Here is a 17,763-nt window from a genome sequence, read left to right as displayed (position 1 = left end):
GCTGAAGAAGAATTTCTTCAAACCTCCTCTAAATCTCCTGCTCCTGACCTTAAATCTATGCCCCCCGATTATTGACCCCTCTACTGAGGTGAAAGGTTTCTTGCTATCTGTATCGTTCATAATTATTTGCACCTTGATGAGTTACACCTCAGCTTACTCTGTTCTACGAAAAATAACCACAGCCCAGACAGCATCCAGGGGAATCTCCTGTGAGAGTGCCTCACCTCAGACACTAAAAGAGACTCAGATATTTCCAGAGTTACAATCCAGTAATAAAAAGATAAACACTTTTATATCAGCAAGGATTGCGGAAGCAGTATCTTAAAATAGTGCACCTAAGAATAGATGCAGTCAAGAGCATGTTTTGACAATTTGGACCATGCTGCATCATGGAAGCATACTGAACACCAATATAACGTGCGGGAACACTGGCTCAGCAAGAAATGTTGAACTTTATCCTTACTTGGAACTGCCTTATATACAGACGGCCAGAGGCACTTTCTATTTGAGAAGGCATGACTTTCAAACACTGGTATTTTGCACAAAAGTGGTTGAAAATGTTTCAGGAACTCTTGTTTCTTGATTGATATGAGGCTATGGATAAGCAACAATTTGTGTGGCTTTGCTAAACCAAGTGCTTATAGTGAAGAGAGTTAAAACCCTTAATGAGTATATAGATTGGAATAGCAAGATTTTTGTGCTAAATCACTCAAGGCAACTCACTGTCTGTCTTCCCCTGCACTCTATACGTATTCGACGTATTTAAAATGGTCAGCGGGTGTGAAAGGATAGGTCCAGAGAAATCATTTCCACTAATAACACAATCCAGCAAAATAGGGCACACTCTTTCATTAAAGCGAAGCTATTTAGGAGTGAAATGAGGAAGCACTACTTCGCATGCATCATAGTTGAATCCGATTTTTTTTCCCATATATCCCCTCATTCGCTTTCGCAACTCAGTTTTTCCATTAGGCCCATGTTGACCATGTTTCCGCTAAATTACTGACCATCCAACTTTCTTTTCTTGTCTCCACTTTCGTTGATATCATTAGTTGCTATCTCTCCTCAGGTACTGTTATATTTTCACACCGATTACCATCAAACTTCTCTTTGCAAACAGCCTTGTTCCTCTGTCCTTGTGAACTACTGCCGATCTTCAGTTAACATTTCCTCTCTAAACCAGTTGAAGAAATTGCCAACCCCAAATCCATACAATCGTTCCAACAACTCCAGCATTGAATTCCCAGAATCGCGTTTCTGCTTCTGCCACAATACTGATACGACCCTTATCGAAGTTACATTCTATTCAATTATAACGATAGCAAACTATTCCTGTTTTTTAAAGTTTTAAAGTTTTTTACAATTTCTTTATTTTTAGTCACAAGCAGGCTTACAATTACCGGATGCAATCCAAACTGCAAATACTGCAATGAAGTTACTGTGAAAATCTTCTAGTCGCCACACTCCGGCGCCTGTACGGGTACACTGAGAGAAAATTTAGCATGACCAATGCACCTAATCATTACGACTTTCGGACTTCGGGTGAAAACCGAAGCACGCGGAGAAAGCCCACGCAGACACGGGGAGAACGTGCAGACTCCGCTCAGACAGTGGCTCAAGCTGCAAAGTGAAACCGGGTCCCTGGCGCTGTCAGGGAGCAGCGCTAACCACTGTGCCACCGTGCCGCCCGACGGCTCATTGTTTTCGGACTGGCGTCGGTCTTTGACACGATTCAACACACGATCCAAAAAATCTCCACCGTTTGTCAGTTGCTTGGGCCTATTCTCGTGATCTGGCTCCATCATTATTTATCAAATAATATCCACAGATTTGTCTGCAATGGCTTCTCTTCCTGCTCCCATGCTAGCAACTCAACAATATGTCCCTGGCCCCCATTCTTTTTCCCATCCGCATGCTCCCCCTTGTAGGCATCATCTGAAAGCACATCAGGCTCTTTATGCACTCGAAAAGCACGAAGCTCTATCTCACATCGCCTCACTGAACTGTTCTACAGTGATGATTGGAAATCTCCTCCAACTATTGGGAAGAACAAATTCGTTCTGTGGCACGCGCACCTTTGAGCCTATTGAGGCCCTTAAGTGACCTATTAAGAGTCACTCAGGGGCTTCATCCTGTCCGCACTACAATTATTCCCCTGGCTGGGACCGGACTATGTCAAGACACTAATCTAACAGCCGGAGCTGAGTGTTGGTGTTGGCAAGGGGAACACCCCCCTCCCCTCACTTCCCTCGGCCCCACCAAAGCTCCAAGGATCTTCCTCATTTGGCCGACATTAGATTTCGTCATTGGAGACCGGTTGTAATCCGAACTGTCGCCAGTACTCGAACCTACAGAGTTGCTGCACAAACGGTTGGCCGTCAGTCCTCTCAGGTGGTAACTCCTCCGCAGAAGGATGTGCATGTCTTGCATTTGCCCGATTTCTGTCTCCACCACATGTCCAATGGCTGCAAAGCGGACAGCATGAGCGGGGAGGTGAGTTGGCGGCGCAGGCAAACTGACTATCCGAAGACCCTGTCCTTGCAACTGAAGAGTACAGCCGGATGTTTGCCCTGGCTGTGAAATCCAGAACATGGGGGCTTAGACTCAGGATCAGTGGACCATTGTTTAGAATAGAAGCAAAGAGAAGTGACGATGGCCAGTTAATCCAAGACATTCTCTCGCCATAATCTTTCAATTGTTATTCGTTTCACATGGAAGTTCTATTGACTTTTACAAGAGACTTCGGAATCTGCTCCGTCATCATTTAAGTTCTTGCATTCCTGATCATTACAACTGGCTATGCAACTTTATGTCACCAGCTAACGAAAAATACGTGTACATAGAATGGATAAACATCTGGTTCCCTCCAAAGGGAAACACAACTGAAAAATGACTTAGTACCCTTATATTGAGCTCCGTTCCCAACCATTTCACTGAAGAGTACAACACAAAAATGCCATTGACACACTGTACTCTTTGAAAGAGCTATCCAAGTAATCGCACTCCAGTGCACGATGGGCATTTCATGCAGACATCGGTTTCATGAATCTATCCAATTTTCATCTTGAAGTTTTAATTGGATCGGTTTCCTGTACTCTTTAAGTGAATTTCAGATCAACAAAACTCATCACATGTATTTTATGTATTTACATCTGGCACCTTTGGAGGCGCAATTTTCCCTCTGTTTCTGTCTCCATAGATGCTTCCAAACCAGTTCATTTATTTCCCGAATACTCTGGGGTTTTGTCAGTTATTTCTTGCCTTTGGCACTGTGGCACGTGCTTAGCATTGCTAATTCTCCCTCAGTGTACCCGAACAGGTGCCGGAGTGTGGCGATTGGGGGATTTCATAGTCAATTATTGCAATGTTAATGTACGCCTGCTCGTGACACTAATAAATCAACTTAAAATTATGAAGGTAAACGATAAAAAAAAGAAAACCGTTCATATAGTGGGCGACAGTTCGATAGAAATTGAGTCTGGCGAATTTATCGCAAACAAAAAGATTGCAGATGACTAGAACAGGCATTTTGCTTTCAGTCTTCACTGTCGCGGATACAAGTTCTATCACAGAAATAGCTATAGAGCAGGAAATGGAAGAGAAGGACTCAAGAAAATTAGAATCGTCAGGGAAATGACATTAAGAAGTTGTTGAAGATGTGGGCTGATGAGTCCTCAGGTCCTGATGGATTTCACCCGAAGGTCTCTAAAGGGACAATTGATGGGTTGGTTTCAATTTTCCAAAATTCCCCAGTTTCTGGGAAGTGTGCATTAGATTGGAAAACAGCGAATGTCGCACTTTAATGCAATAGGAAAAAGAGACCTATAGCAGGGAACAACACATGTCAGCTGAACAACACCAGTTAGCTCACCGTATGACATATAAGGAAAATGGTAGCAGCGGTTATTAAAGATTTGATAGCAGGGCACAGAAGTAAAATCACGGTCATCAGATAGAGCCAACACAGTTTTGTCAAAGGGAATTCATGTTCAGCCAATTTACTGGAGTGATTTGAAGAAGTAGCGTGCTGTGGATAAAGATGAGCAGGTGGATGTACTGTGATTTTCAGTAAGCATTTAATAAGATGTCAAAGCAAAGGGTATTGCGGAAAAGGAGAGTTTATCGTGTGGGGTCATGGACAGAAAATCTGCGAGCGAACAGGAGACAGAGGGTGGGCAAAAGGGACAATTTTGTGATTGGCAAGGTATAAGGGGTGGTGTGCCACAATGATCAGTGCTGTGGCCTCAACTCGTTCCAATTTATATAAATAATAGTATGTTTTCAGCATGGCACCAATTGTGTTCTTGCTTTCTGCTAGGTTGTACATGCGCTCTGATGTTCGCCTCTCCCTCCCCCAAACTCATTCACTCCTGGCCTCTAATTTTCATCTGTAACTACCTCCATAATTGAAAACAAACCTTGCGCCACTGCCGCTTTGGCCTTTGCTGTTATTTGTAGAATCATCTCAGGTGAACGGGCTCTTTCTGTAACAGGTAAAGCAATCTGATCAGGAGGTTCATCATCAACACCACTGCTAACAGCGTGTTACCAACATGGCTGGCCATGTATTGTGCAAATGTTTCCCTAATAGCACAAATGTTTTTGATTTGATTTGATTTGATTTGATTTATTATTGTCTTGTATATTCGTATACAGTGACAAGTGTTGTTTCTTACATGCTATACCGACAAAGCGTACCGTTCACAGAGAAGGAAAGGAGAGAGTGCAGAATGTAGTCTTGCAGTCATAGCTAGGGTGCAGAGAAACATCAACTTAATGCGAGACAGGTCCATTCAAAAGTCTGAGGGCAGCAGTGAAGAAGCTGTTCTTAAGTTGGTTGGTACGTGTCCTCAGACTTCTGTATCTATTTCGCGACGGAAAACGTGGAGTCACGTATGTACTCAGTAAAGATGGCAGATTTCCTGCCCGGAATGATGTTAATGAAGCGAATGTTTTTTTTCAGCAATTCAGTAGTTTCGTGGTTAACATTAAGACAACTAATTTGTTCAAGGCTTATTGCCAGATACCATGGTGGGATTTAGAATCATTGCTTGTTCCAGGACTCTGCAATGCTAATTCGATCATTCCTCGCCGGACGACAGCGTCCGCCATGCTTTACAGTGTAGGTTCCTGCTCCCTAGTTTGAGGCTGCGCTGCACCTGTCTTCGAAACGTTTGAAATGCATGATAAAAGTACTGATGAGATTTACGCTTAATTTATTAGAGACTGAACACTGTTTCACCGAACACGGCAGTGCGAATTACCCTTATACAGAAATTGTGTTTCGCTCCTCACAAGTGCGACCAGATCTCCTGACTTTATCCAGAATTTTATTTTATAATTGTCATTTCATTCCCCCTGCTTTCTATTGCACTACGCACAATAGATGAAAAAAGTCCAGAACGCATCCCAATGAAACTGCGCGCTTTTTGCGGCTGAACCAGCAGATGGCAATATTGGACTTGGTATACCAAGGACCGTGTTATTACATGAAGTGTATTTGCGGTTAAAATATCTCAAAATATCAATTCCTGGCAAAATACGTGGACACTTGGAAAATAGGCATTCGGACATGAAAGTCGTTTTCAGAATATTCTCTTCAGGTATTGTCAATTAATTCGGATGTTTAATGAGTTCCCCTTTTCAGTGGTGAATGTCCATAATATCAGGGAATCCGAATGATTAGAAGCAGTAAGAACCCAGTGTCACAAAATGTTTCACTATCACTTCCTTTCCTGCCTCATTCACTAAAGATAATGCTGTCAGTGCCACATTAATGGATACGAAGGTTCAGAAATTTAATAGGATAAAAGGAGTCAAAAAGGGCGCAAATACGAATCATACGATCATATGAATTGGAACGAAGATTAGGCCGAAGGTCTTGGCTGATGTGATCGTGGGCTCGACCCGACATTCTTGTCCACCCCTATACTCTTTGGATCCCTTTTCAATCAGGAATCTATCGAATTCTGCATTTTGTTACGTGATGTGGGCATCGCTGACTAGACCAGCATTTATTCCTCACCGCTAATTGCCCTCGAGATGATGGTGGTGAACTGCTTTGCTGAATCAGCGCAGTCCCTGTGGTCTAGGTAAGCAATACATCCCCATGTCAGATTGCGAATGACTTGGAGGAAAGCGCGAAGGTAGTTGTGTCCCCATGTGTCTGCTGCCTTTGTCCTTCTGGACGGTTGCGATGTGACTTTGTAAGATGCTGCCAATGGAGCCTGGATGGGTTTATGCAGTGCATCTTGCAGATGGTACACACTGCTGCCACTGTTCATCGTGGCGGAGGGAGTTTGTGGAAGCGGTGCCAGTCAAGTGTTGTCCTGGATGGTGTGTGCTTCCTGAAAGTTATAGAAGCTGCATTCTCCTGGCTCGTGCAAAGTATTCCATCACACTCTTGACTTGTGCCTCGCAGATGGTGGATAGGTTTGGCTAGTCAGGAAGTGAGATACTTGCTACAGGATTCATAACCTCTGACCTGCTGTTGTAGCCACCATATTTAAATGTCAAGACCACTTCAGTTTCTGGTCAATGGTCGCCCTCAGGATGTCGACATTGATGGCAATACCATTGAATGTCAAGGGACAATGGTTAGCTTCTCTGTTGTTGGAGATGGTCATTTCCTGGCACTACTTGCCACTTGTCAACACAAACTTGGATATTGTCCAGGGCTTACTGCACTTGGACACGGACGGCTTCAGCCTCTGAGGATGCGGGTATGGTACTGTGCACTGTGCGATCATTGCTGACATTATGATGCAAGGAAGGTCATTGATAGAGCAGCTGAAGATGGTTGGGCCTTGGACACCATCTTGAGAAACTCCTGCAGTGAAGTTTGCAAATTAGATGATTGAACTCTAACCACCACAACACTCTTCCTCTGTGCCAGGTATGACTCCAACCAGCGTAGTTTTCCCTCTGATTCTAATTGACCCCAGTCTTGCTCGGGCTCCTTAATTCCACATGTGCTGCCTTGACGTCAAACGCAGTCACTTCACATCTGGCATTCAACTACTCTTGTCCATGTTTGACCCAAGGCTGTAATGAAGTGAGGCGCTGAGTGACTAGCGGAATCCAAACTATGTGCCAGAGAGTAGGTTCCTGCTAAGTTCCTGCCGTTTCATTGCGCTGTTAATGAACTCTTCCATCAATTTACTTATGATCTGGGGTGGCCTGATGGCTAACGAATAAAGTTGGTGTTGCCTTTCTTTTTGCGTAGAGGACATGAATGGGCAATTTTCTACAATGCCGGGTAGATGCCAGTGTTGTAGATGTACTGAAACAACTTGACTGGCGGGGTCGCATCATTTGGAGCACAAGTCTTCAGGACTGTCGATAGAATATTGTTGGAGCCCAAAGCCTTTGCAGTATCCAACGTATTCGGGCACTTCTTGATATCACGTGGAGCGAATTGAATTGACTGAAGATTGAGATCCGTGATAATGACCATTTTTGTAGAAGCCCAAGATGGATCATCCACTTGGCACATGTGACAGACGATTTTTGCGAATGCTTTAGCCTTATCTTTTTCACTGCTTATTGAGGATGGAGAAATTTGTGATGTCTTCTCCTCCAGTCAGTTGTTTAATTATCCACCACCATTCACGATGGGATATCTCTGGTAAAGAGAGTTCCATAGGCTAATGGTTCTCACAGAGAATGAAATGCTCTTTATCTCCATCTCAAGTGGAAAACCTCTTATTCTAATTCATGTCCCCGCCTTCTAGTCTCTTTCGAGGGAAGGCACTTCCTCAGCGTTCACCATCTCAATTCCCCTCCGGATCGTAGGCGTTTCAGCAGGATCACCTCCAGTGCTTCTAAACTCTAATGGCTACAGGTCCAACCTGTCCAACCTTTCCCTATGTGATATCCCTTTCATCTGATGGGTGAACCTTTCTCCGAACTGTTGCTGGTGCTATTGTATCCGTTCTGAGGTACACGGGCCAACAGGAAAGTACTTCAGATGAGCTCTTTGTAGCGAATCTTCTCTACTCTTACATTCCATCCCACTTGCAATAAGTGACAACATTGCAGTTGCTTTCCTAATCACTTGCAGCTTCATGCTAAAGTTTTGTGAATCACATTCCAGGCAGCCAGATGCCCCAGCGCTGCGGGCCTTTGCACTCTCATCCCCGTGTGAATAATTTGCTGCTTTCCGTTCTTCCTGCCAAAGTGGACTTCACCACATTGCACTCCACCTGTTTCTTTTTACCACTCACGTAGTCTATCTCAATACCTTTATATGCTATTTATGCGCACCTCACAATTTACTTTTCTCCCCGTATTAATGTCGTGAGAAAAAATTGCAATCAGTCCGTCCCATCATCCATGTCATTACTGTAAATTGAAAATAGTTGAGGCCCGAGATGTAATCCGTGTGATACACCACCGGCTGCAGTTTACCCCCCCCCCCCCCCCCCACCACCACCACCATCCCCACCCCCCGCCCCCCCCCCCCCCCCCAAAATGGCTCAGTTATCCCACCTCTCTGTTTCTGTAAGCCAATCAGTCCTCGATTCGTGATAAATATTACACCATGCGTGATGAGCTCCTATTTGGCTTTTCATAATGTATCTTTGAAGCGGCATCTTATGAAATACGTTTTGGAAATCCAACTCTACAGGTTCCTCTTTATGCACGTCACTAATAAGTTGCTCAAGTAAGGATAACAAAGTAGTAAAGTATCGCTTCAATTATACAAAACCATGTTGGCTCTGCATAATTGCAAGTGCCCTGAGATAACCTTCTAATAATGGATTCTAACATTTAACTTTTGACAGATGTTAGGCTAATTGGCTTGGAGTTACATGTTTTCTGTCTCTTTCCTTTCTTGAATACAGGAGTTAGATGTGCTATTTCCCGATCTCATGGAATTATAAAATCACTACAATGCAGAATGAGGCCAATCGGCCCATCGCCTCTGCATCCACTCTCCGTCAGGGTATCTTACACAGCTCCATGATGCCCTAACGACTTGACAGCCTTTAGTTCTGATCGTTTTCTCAGTAGCATTGATCTGGTGGTTGTAATTGCTTTATGTTCCTCGCTCCCTTCTACCTCTTCACCTGCAAGTATTTCTGGGATATTATTTATGTATTCCACAGCGTGGCAGTGAACATGTATCAAGTCTGTCGCCATTTCCTCATTTCGTATTATGAATTTCCGATACTCCTTCTCCAGAGTAACCACACGTATTTTAGTGAGCATTTTCTTTTTTAAAAGCATATAGAAATTCCTACATTATTTTAATATGTCTAGCTAACATTCTCTCATACTCTAAATTCTCCTTCGTCATTACTTTATTCGCCATTGCCTCTCGGTTATTATAATCTTCCCAATCTTCAGCTCTGCCACGAATCGCAGAGTTTAACTCTTTTGCTTCCAATCGGACGCCATCATTGGTTCTATTGGGACTTCAACATCTCCATGAAGTAGGCCCACTTTCTGTCTGTTATTTCAGCTGCGTACCGTCTTCAGTCAAATTTAACCTGCATTCCTGGCCCGATGCGAATCGTTTTCCGATTCCGCTGGCACGCCATGAGGGTGGTTCTTCTCTCGCTCCTGCTGTCTTGTTGCATTAAACTGAACTAGTATCTGTCTCTCTCCCTCTCTCCACACTGCAGATGTCAACTCTGTACATTCCACCCAGAAGCAAGGCCTTAAGCCTCTCACTCCCCGGGTACTGACTGCACCGCATGACGTGGACCTGAGACATATCTTTCAGTAAATATCCTGCGATATCTTTCAGCCGAACAACTTTAATTATCTGTTCCTGATCCCTCTACCTGACCGCCGGTTGGAAATTTTCCCAGTGGTGGAGAAATTTTAATATTCCTTCCCCACCCTTCATTCTGTCGGCACGGGAGTCAGTAAAATTCCAACAACCGGGTACAAATGCAAGCAAATATGTTAACCCTTTTATCTTTGTTAGACCCTAGCTAGAATATTGAGTCCAGTTCTGGACAATATTCTTCGAATGTCTTTCAAGGCCGTGGAGAGGGTGCAAGAAGGTGTATTCGCATGTTTTCAGCGATAAAGGCGCTCAGTTAGATGTAAAGACGAGAGAACCTGGGGTTGTTCTCCTTAATGCCGCACAGTAGATTTGATAAAGATGTTCTTAAAGGTGTTGGATAAAGAAAGTAGAAGCTGATTCAAATGTCGGGATGTTTGATCACCAGAAGGCAAACATTTGAAATAACCCGGGAACAGGGGTGGTGGTGGTTAAATATGTTCCGACTCTTAATGATCTGGAGTCAATTGGATCAAAGACTGGCGGAAGAAGATTCAACAATCACTCTCAAAAAGGTGGAAAATGTGTCGAAAATTGGAGTAAGATCAAGACAGAAATTCCACTTCGATCGCTCCTTTACAGAACCGACATGGATGCGATTGACTGATTGCCCTCCTTCTGCGATGAAGCTTCTCGAATTCTTTACACTGACGCAACTGCACCTGTAGCCGCGATCGTCAGCTCTCCAGGCGAAGTAATTAATTCATTTCTTCTCGTTCTCCTCTGTGCGCCTCAGCTGCATAATCAAAAGGTTACTTCTCACAATTGTTCAAGGACACATGGGGTGAAGGTGTGTGATAAGCTAACGTTATCAGCATTTAATTTGCTTGCCTGATTTTGTTTAACTTTTCAAATGAGTGAGCAATGGAACATTGTACTATGACTTCTGCAATACTGTTGTGCGGCGGGAAGCGAGGGTAGTGTTGGGGGTAGGGTCACCTGCCATCAGAAATCTGATTTGAAAAAACTGCTACTTTCAGCTAATTCCGACGTCGGCCAGTGCATTGACATTCTCAAACTCATCCTTTCAAATGACAGCAAATGTACCCCTCAAATCCAATAACGAAAATCATGCGAAAAGCTCTGTTTCCGAGAGCATTTCATTTTGCCAAGGTTTAATTCACTGTGAATGCCGTGGGTTTCCAACACTTGAATAGTGCTGAGTGGAGAGTTTTGGGACCTCAATCACATTCCAGGTAGGTAATATAATGTTCCTCGGGGCTTGGCGATCATTCACTCACTTCAGATATCTATCTATCTATCTATCTATCTATCTATCTATCTATCTATCTATCTATCTATCTATCTATCTATCTATCTATCTATCTATCTATCTATCTATCTATCCACCACTGTCTCTGTCTATCTATCTATCTATCTATCTATCTATCTATCTATCTATCTATCTATCTATCTATCTATCTATCTATCTATCTATCTATCTATCTGTCTGTCTGTCTATCTATCTATCTATCTATCCCGAGAAGCCAATACGGACGGTGGTCAATTCCCTTACATCTCTCTGTGTGCACATGAAATCTCAACTCGCACGTTTCGTCTCTAATTTATTCACCAAAAACGATGCACTTATTAAACAGCTTTCTGTCCGCAATATTTATTGATTGTAATCGGCAGGCTTCCAGAGATCAAGACACGATCCATTTAATCTCTTTCTGTTTCACCGCACCGTTTGTTTTTTGGGGGGGCGGTTATTGAGCCATTTTGCATGCTATTCTGTGGCTTGGGAGATTTATTTTTCTTCTGTTCCAAATGGCTGACGTGCGCATTCTCCAAATATCAGACAATACCGAAATGGAGATCTTTGGCCTAATATCACGTGACAGGCAATTTGCATACGTAATTAATATTCATTCGCCCTGCGGTGTCTGAATCTTTTTAAGGAGAGTTTGGAATGGACTCAGAAGCACATTCGTGTCAGGATTTATTTTCCTTCTTCCTGTCCCCAAACCTTCACCATGACACAATCGATTGGAGTTCTCGCCGCACTGATACTCTGTTTCCACAGTAAGTACGGGCGTCAACCTGAAGTAACGCTCATTCTTTTCACATTATCTGCTTTTGCGCTTGTGATTTAACGAATCTGAATTGTAAGCTATATTCAACATTTCACAGTGTGTGACTGACAATACTTTGCATTTCACCAGGTACAATTGCGGATCCTGTCCTGACCCAACCAGGATCCATTTCGGCCTCAACGGGAGAGACCGTCAGCATCACTTGCACCATGTCCGGAGGCAGCATTAGCAGCTCCTACACGAGCTGGTACTGGCAGAAACCCGGCAGCGCCCCTGTGCTTGTTTGGGATGAGAGCGCTGATACAGCTTCGGGTATTCCAGATCGATTCACCGGGTCTGTGGACTCATCGAGTAACAAGATGCATTTAACCATCACCAACGTGCAATCGGAGGACGCTGCAGATTATTACTGTGGCACTGAGCTCAGCAGTCCATATAGATTCATTTTCGGGAGAGGAACGAAGTTGAATCTGGGCAGTAAGTAAATCACTTAAATGTCCTCTAGCATTTGTGACGCTATCTAAATAACAAAATGTACTTCGAAACGGTCGGATAGGTGGATTGAATGAGTGCAAATCAAAATGGTTGCTGCGAAAATATTTTTATGGGGGATCCTTGAGTCAGCAGCCAAAGACATTGCAGTGATAGCTGGGCTCAGAACTTTGGTGATTTTCTAGATTGTGTCCAATTATGGGATCGGGTAAAGGGGCAATTTAATTTCGAGTGAAATTCATTTCACTGGAAGCTTACGGTCTGATCTGCTGCGGCTCTCCAGACGTTTGAGCCATCTGATCCAGTCGGCAGTGCGAGGACATTATTTGAATGCAATCGCTGGAAGGATGGGATGTTTTTATTCGCTCAGCCAGTGTTAGGAGTGGAGTACCCTCGCTATATGAACACCGCGAGCGGAACTATAATTAGCAAGACGATAAACATTTCAAAAGTGAAGAAAACAGGCATGAAAATGATCTGAGTGGGCAGGTTTTTTACAAGCTCCGATGGGCCCCGTTGTGTGCTCTATAATTCCATGATTGTATGAAAGCAATATAGTGGTTCAGGCTGTTTCACATGCTGCCCTTGTAGTCTGGTTTAAAACGCTGGAATTACATTCAAAACGTTCACATCAGGCTGCTTTGTTCCACTTGAAGCAACATTGTGTTTTAAGATCTTTCTTGCATTCAGCCTGCGGAAGGATAGTGTGGTACCTGGGTGGGACCCATTCCCACTGGTCCCCAAACTCACCGAAAACAGTTCGGTACAAGATTCTCAGCCTAACATTTCGCATTAATCACAGGTGACCAAAATAACCATATTGTTGCGAGAATTCCGCCAGTACTAATCGATCCTGAGTGTTACTGGATAACGTTGTAACACAGTAAGAAGTTTAACAACACCAGGTTAAAGTCCAACAGGTTTATTTGGTAGCAAAAGCCACACAAGCTTTCGGAGCTCTAAGCCCCTTCACTTGATGTCTGTGTCGATATGCGCGATCTTCTTGGCGATCCTCTCCACTTGGAGCCGGCAGTTTGCGGTGTCGATGGTAGTCATGATGTGGAGATGCCGGCGTTGGACTGGGGTAAACACAGTAAGAAGTTTAACAACACCAGGTTAAATCTTTAACCTGGTGTTGTTAAACTTCTTACTGTGTTTACCCCAGTCCAACGCCGGCATCTCCACATCATAACGTAGTAACAAACATAATCGATGCGCAGAATGTTTGCTTCCCTCGGAAATTACGGTTCATTTTCTTCCTATCCAATCAGTTGCTTTGGAATGTCTCGGAATAGGTTGTCAGGTTTTTGAGTGTTGTTGTGGACTCGTTCAGCTCTGCTGCTGGTTCTGTGATTGTCAGTGAGTAGTAATACAACAAAACATGGGGATTACTGCCAGTTTCATTGATTCATGGGATGTGACCAGAAAGCTAACATTCATTGTCCCCCGCCTGATATCCATGGATAAAGTGATAGTGAGCCGCATTCTCAAACCGATGTCGTCCATGTGTCAGAGATGCATCGCAGAGCTCTTAGGGAGGGGGTTAAGAGTTTTTGGCCAAGCGACAGTGAAGGAAAGGCGGTACAGTTCTACTTTGGTATGCTGTGTGGATTGATGGGGATTTACCAACTGGTGGTGCTACCGTGCATCTGCTGCCCGTGTGTTCGTCCAGTGGAAAACATGGCTGGTTTGGAAGCTCTTGTCGGCGTTGCGGCAGGGTACCTCATAAATATGCACACTGTGCGTCAGTGAGAGAGGAAAGCAATATAATATATTCGCAGAATCATAGAATGATATATCTTTGCAACATTGTTACAACCTGCTTGGTCAATCGTGTCTGCACTGGTTCAGAAGGAACAATCTAACATTTATTCATGAGCCTTTCGATTACACATTGTATGTGCGTTTAAGTGTCCATTAATTTGCCACTAACAGCCTTCCCGGCAGTAGGTTCCACATCCCCCAAAACCCTCTGGGTGAAACTATTCCCTTCGAATCTCCGCTAAACCTTCTACTTCTAACGCTAAATCCAAGTGCCGTTCTTATCGACCCGTCAACCATTGGCAATACTGTTTTCCTATCCATTCTGTCCAGACACCTCTGAATATAATGCCTTCCATTAGATCTCCTTCCAGCCTCGTCTGTTCCAAAGAAAAGAACGCTGGCCAATTCAACACTTATAACTAAATATTCCATTTCAGCCAACATCCCTCTCGATCTCCCCTGTACTCGCTCTCATACAATTACATGTTTCCTACGCACCTTTCCAGCAGTTTCAGCATAACCATCAAGTTCTAACAATCTATACCTCGGCTTATAAATGTAACTGCCTCACATGCCTTCTTTGCTACCATATCCACTTGCTCAGCCGCCTTCGGGATCTGCGGAAATGCATTTTCAGTTCACTCAGTTTCTCTACATTTCTCGGCATTGTCCCATTTATATAGTGTACTCGCTTGTTTTATTGGCCTTCCTGAAAAATACAGTTCCTCATACTTTTCCGCATTTAATTCCATTTGCTGCTGTTGAACTTATCTGACTAGTCCATTGTTGTCTTCCTGCATTATCCAGCTTTCTTCGTTAGCAAACACATTGTCAAATTTGTATTATCTGACAACAATCATAGAGGCACTCATTGATATACGGACCCTTTACTTCCTGCCTCTGAACCAATTTCGCATCCAACCTGTTCATACCTATGTGTGAACTTAACAAGAGCCTTGCTAAAATCCATGTAGACGATACTAAAAATATTGCCGTCATTCACCGCTCATGCTAGCTGCTCAAAAATACCAATTCACGCTGTGAGGTAAGATATTCCGCCAGCAAAGCCGTGACTGCTGCATTTGATTAAACCGCGCTTATTCCAATTGTTCTCCCTTTAGTGAGGTTTTTTCACTGGTCTAAAACTATGTTACCCCCCTTTCGCCCTTTCACAATTTCATCTGTCCTCCTGTCTCTGAGAGCCAAGCCTGCTCCAGGCACGATTGGAAAATTATGGTCAGGGTCTCTTCCCTTCTCAATCTTCCTTTTCTTTATTTTTTATTTTCTTCTTCAAGTCATATGTTTATTGGACGATGTTACGGTGAAATGGACCAGCATGAGGCAAAAAGGAGAAAAATGCTCTTGAATGTTTTAGTTGTTACTTTGAGAAATCATATCTGGAGAAAATGCCGGTGTAAAAATAATTCACTTAAGTACGCTTCCGTTTAAATAGAAGTTGATCGTCACACCTGCTCATCGGTGCAGACATTTGAGATTATTCAGCGAAACTCTCGGTTGCGCAGGAAGACGATACCAACATTGAAATAAGGGCTGGCGGCATTTGTCTGCCGACTCAGTTTCAACATCCAAATTACATTCCAAAAAAAAACAAGACGAATTTGTAGCTCCAAAGACACTCGATTTTTACACCGACAGCGACAACCCTCATATTGTTGTTGTAGCCGACATAATACCTCAATGTCAGGGCGAACTGTAAAAGGTCAGACTTATCCTTTTAGTTAGAAATGGATATTCATATTTGAACCCTTTCTTCGATGCCTTACAACGCCTCAACCTATTTACTGAGCGTTTCTCCATTGACTGTGATAGATGGTAACTTAAGTGGTAAATGGTGACTTAAAGAGACAAGATTCTGAGACAACGCCCTTTCAGCTTTGCGAATATCTACTAATGACAAAGGAAAGAAAATGCAAACCTGCATTGATTTGGCGCCGACCACGGCCTCAGAACATCCTCACAATTAAGTGCTTGTGAAGTGGAATAATTCTTCACATGTCAGAATCATGGCTCCCTATCTAAGCACAGTAAGATCTCACAGTCCGTCTGCTTTGGCGAAAAGGTGTGAGAGATAAATAATTATGAGGACATGTTTGGTTTATTACTGGCCTTTTGAGGGTGTCGTTACGTTATGTTCTAATATACTAGAATTGTTTACAATATTTGTTCGAAACTCTTCCTCTTTGCTGTAACAAATCTTTTGTGACACTCCACTCGCAAAAAATGTCTCCAAACATTTCCATTGCAAAAGGGAGTTATTTGTTAAGATTTACGCTACATCGTCACTGTTGGTCTGGGCGGGACACCGTGTGAGGCCGTGGCAAAGAATGTACACAAATCCAAACATCAGTCTCAGTATGTCGGACTTGCGTCAGAGAAGTGTAAATGGTGACAAAAGCAAACAATCGATTTCATTTTTCAGAATCGAGTTTTTTGAGTTGCAAAATATAGGAATGCTGCGGTCAGCATAAGTTCCAATATTGACCCCAAATTCTGAGTGATTGACGTTGTTCTGAAATTCTCTTTGGTCGTGACGCTGGTTCGGACAGCGTTGCCTCAGAACACATCTGGATGCAATAAACCTCCCGTCTTATTTTTCTCTTTAATATTTCAAACTCCACTATTTCCTTTAGATCAGATTTTGTTTGCATGTTCCTGTCCATGCAGGGAAAAAAGGAAAACCTTCTCAGGTTGTATGTGTTCCAGAAACGAGAGTCATGGCCTTTTTGCATTTGGCAACAATAAGACTCCACAATGTAAAATCTATACATTCTTGTAGAATAATACCGATTTTAAAAAACAATTTGAAGAAGGTGAAACAACGATTCAGTGATTTATGCCGATTCTTAATGGATGTGCAATCATTTGTCTCTACTTTCCAGATCCACGGAGCCCCATTGTTTCGCTCCTTCCGCCTTCAGCGGATCAAATCACAGCGAAGAACATGGCGACCCTGGTGTGTTTGGTGAGCGGTTTTAACCCAGGAGCTGCGGAGATTGAATGGACTGTAGATGGCAGCGTCAGAAGCAATGGGGTTGAGACCAGTCGGATCCAGCAAGAGGCGGACAACACGTTCAGTGTGAGCAGTTATCTGACTCTGTTAGCCTCAGAGTGGAACTCACACGAGCTTTACGCCTGTGTGGTTAAACACGAGACTCAAGCAAACCCACTTCAAACAAGCATCTCCAGATCCAACTGTATCTGATTCACGCATCTAATGCATTCTTGTATTCTGCCGTTGGTAAAGTGTCATTTCAAAATAAATTCCGCAAATAGTGGAACATTTCAAACATTTCATCACAGTTTGTAGCAGATCGGCTGACTCCCTTAGTTTCAAATTAACTGTGTTCACCCTGAATGGATCAAAGCTTCACTGTAATGTCATTGATACAGCTGTGTAATAAAATCATTATAGCGTTATCTCGACCGACGTTCTGTTATTCTCTCTCTTTCCCTTAAAAACAATTAATGGCAGCATTCCAAGGGGAATTAAATAGTGAGATTCTATCATTGTGATATTCTGCACATTTTATTTAAAGCCAATGATATCCAGGCGCAACAAGGAGACGATCGGTGACATTAAATTAGCACCATGAAGTAATATTGCAACATTTTTTTTTAATGGACCTCGTTACATTCTGCCATTATAATGAAAGG

At 43.2% G+C, this 17,763-nt stretch overlaps 1 protein-coding gene across 1 annotated transcript; it reads left to right on the top strand.

The window, feature by feature from the left end:
• The first annotated feature begins 11,694 nt into the window (after positions 1-11,694).
• Positions 11,695-17,531, top strand: LOC144502681 (immunoglobulin lambda-1 light chain-like). Its single transcript, XM_078226867.1, has 3 exons — positions 11,695-11,821; positions 11,962-12,309; positions 16,989-17,531. Exons 1-3 carry the CDS (start codon positions 11,773-11,775, stop codon positions 17,309-17,311), a joined length of 720 nt encoding a protein of 239 aa, XP_078082993.1. The 5' UTR covers positions 11,695-11,772; the 3' UTR covers positions 17,312-17,531.
• Positions 17,532-17,763: the final 232 nt, after the last annotated feature.

Source organism: Mustelus asterias, chromosome 13, assembly GCF_964213995.1.
Source record: "Mustelus asterias chromosome 13, sMusAst1.hap1.1, whole genome shotgun sequence".
Classification (NCBI taxonomy): domain Eukaryota; kingdom Metazoa; phylum Chordata; class Chondrichthyes; order Carcharhiniformes; family Triakidae; genus Mustelus; species Mustelus asterias.
This window is presented reverse-complemented; position numbering and strand designations above follow the sequence as displayed.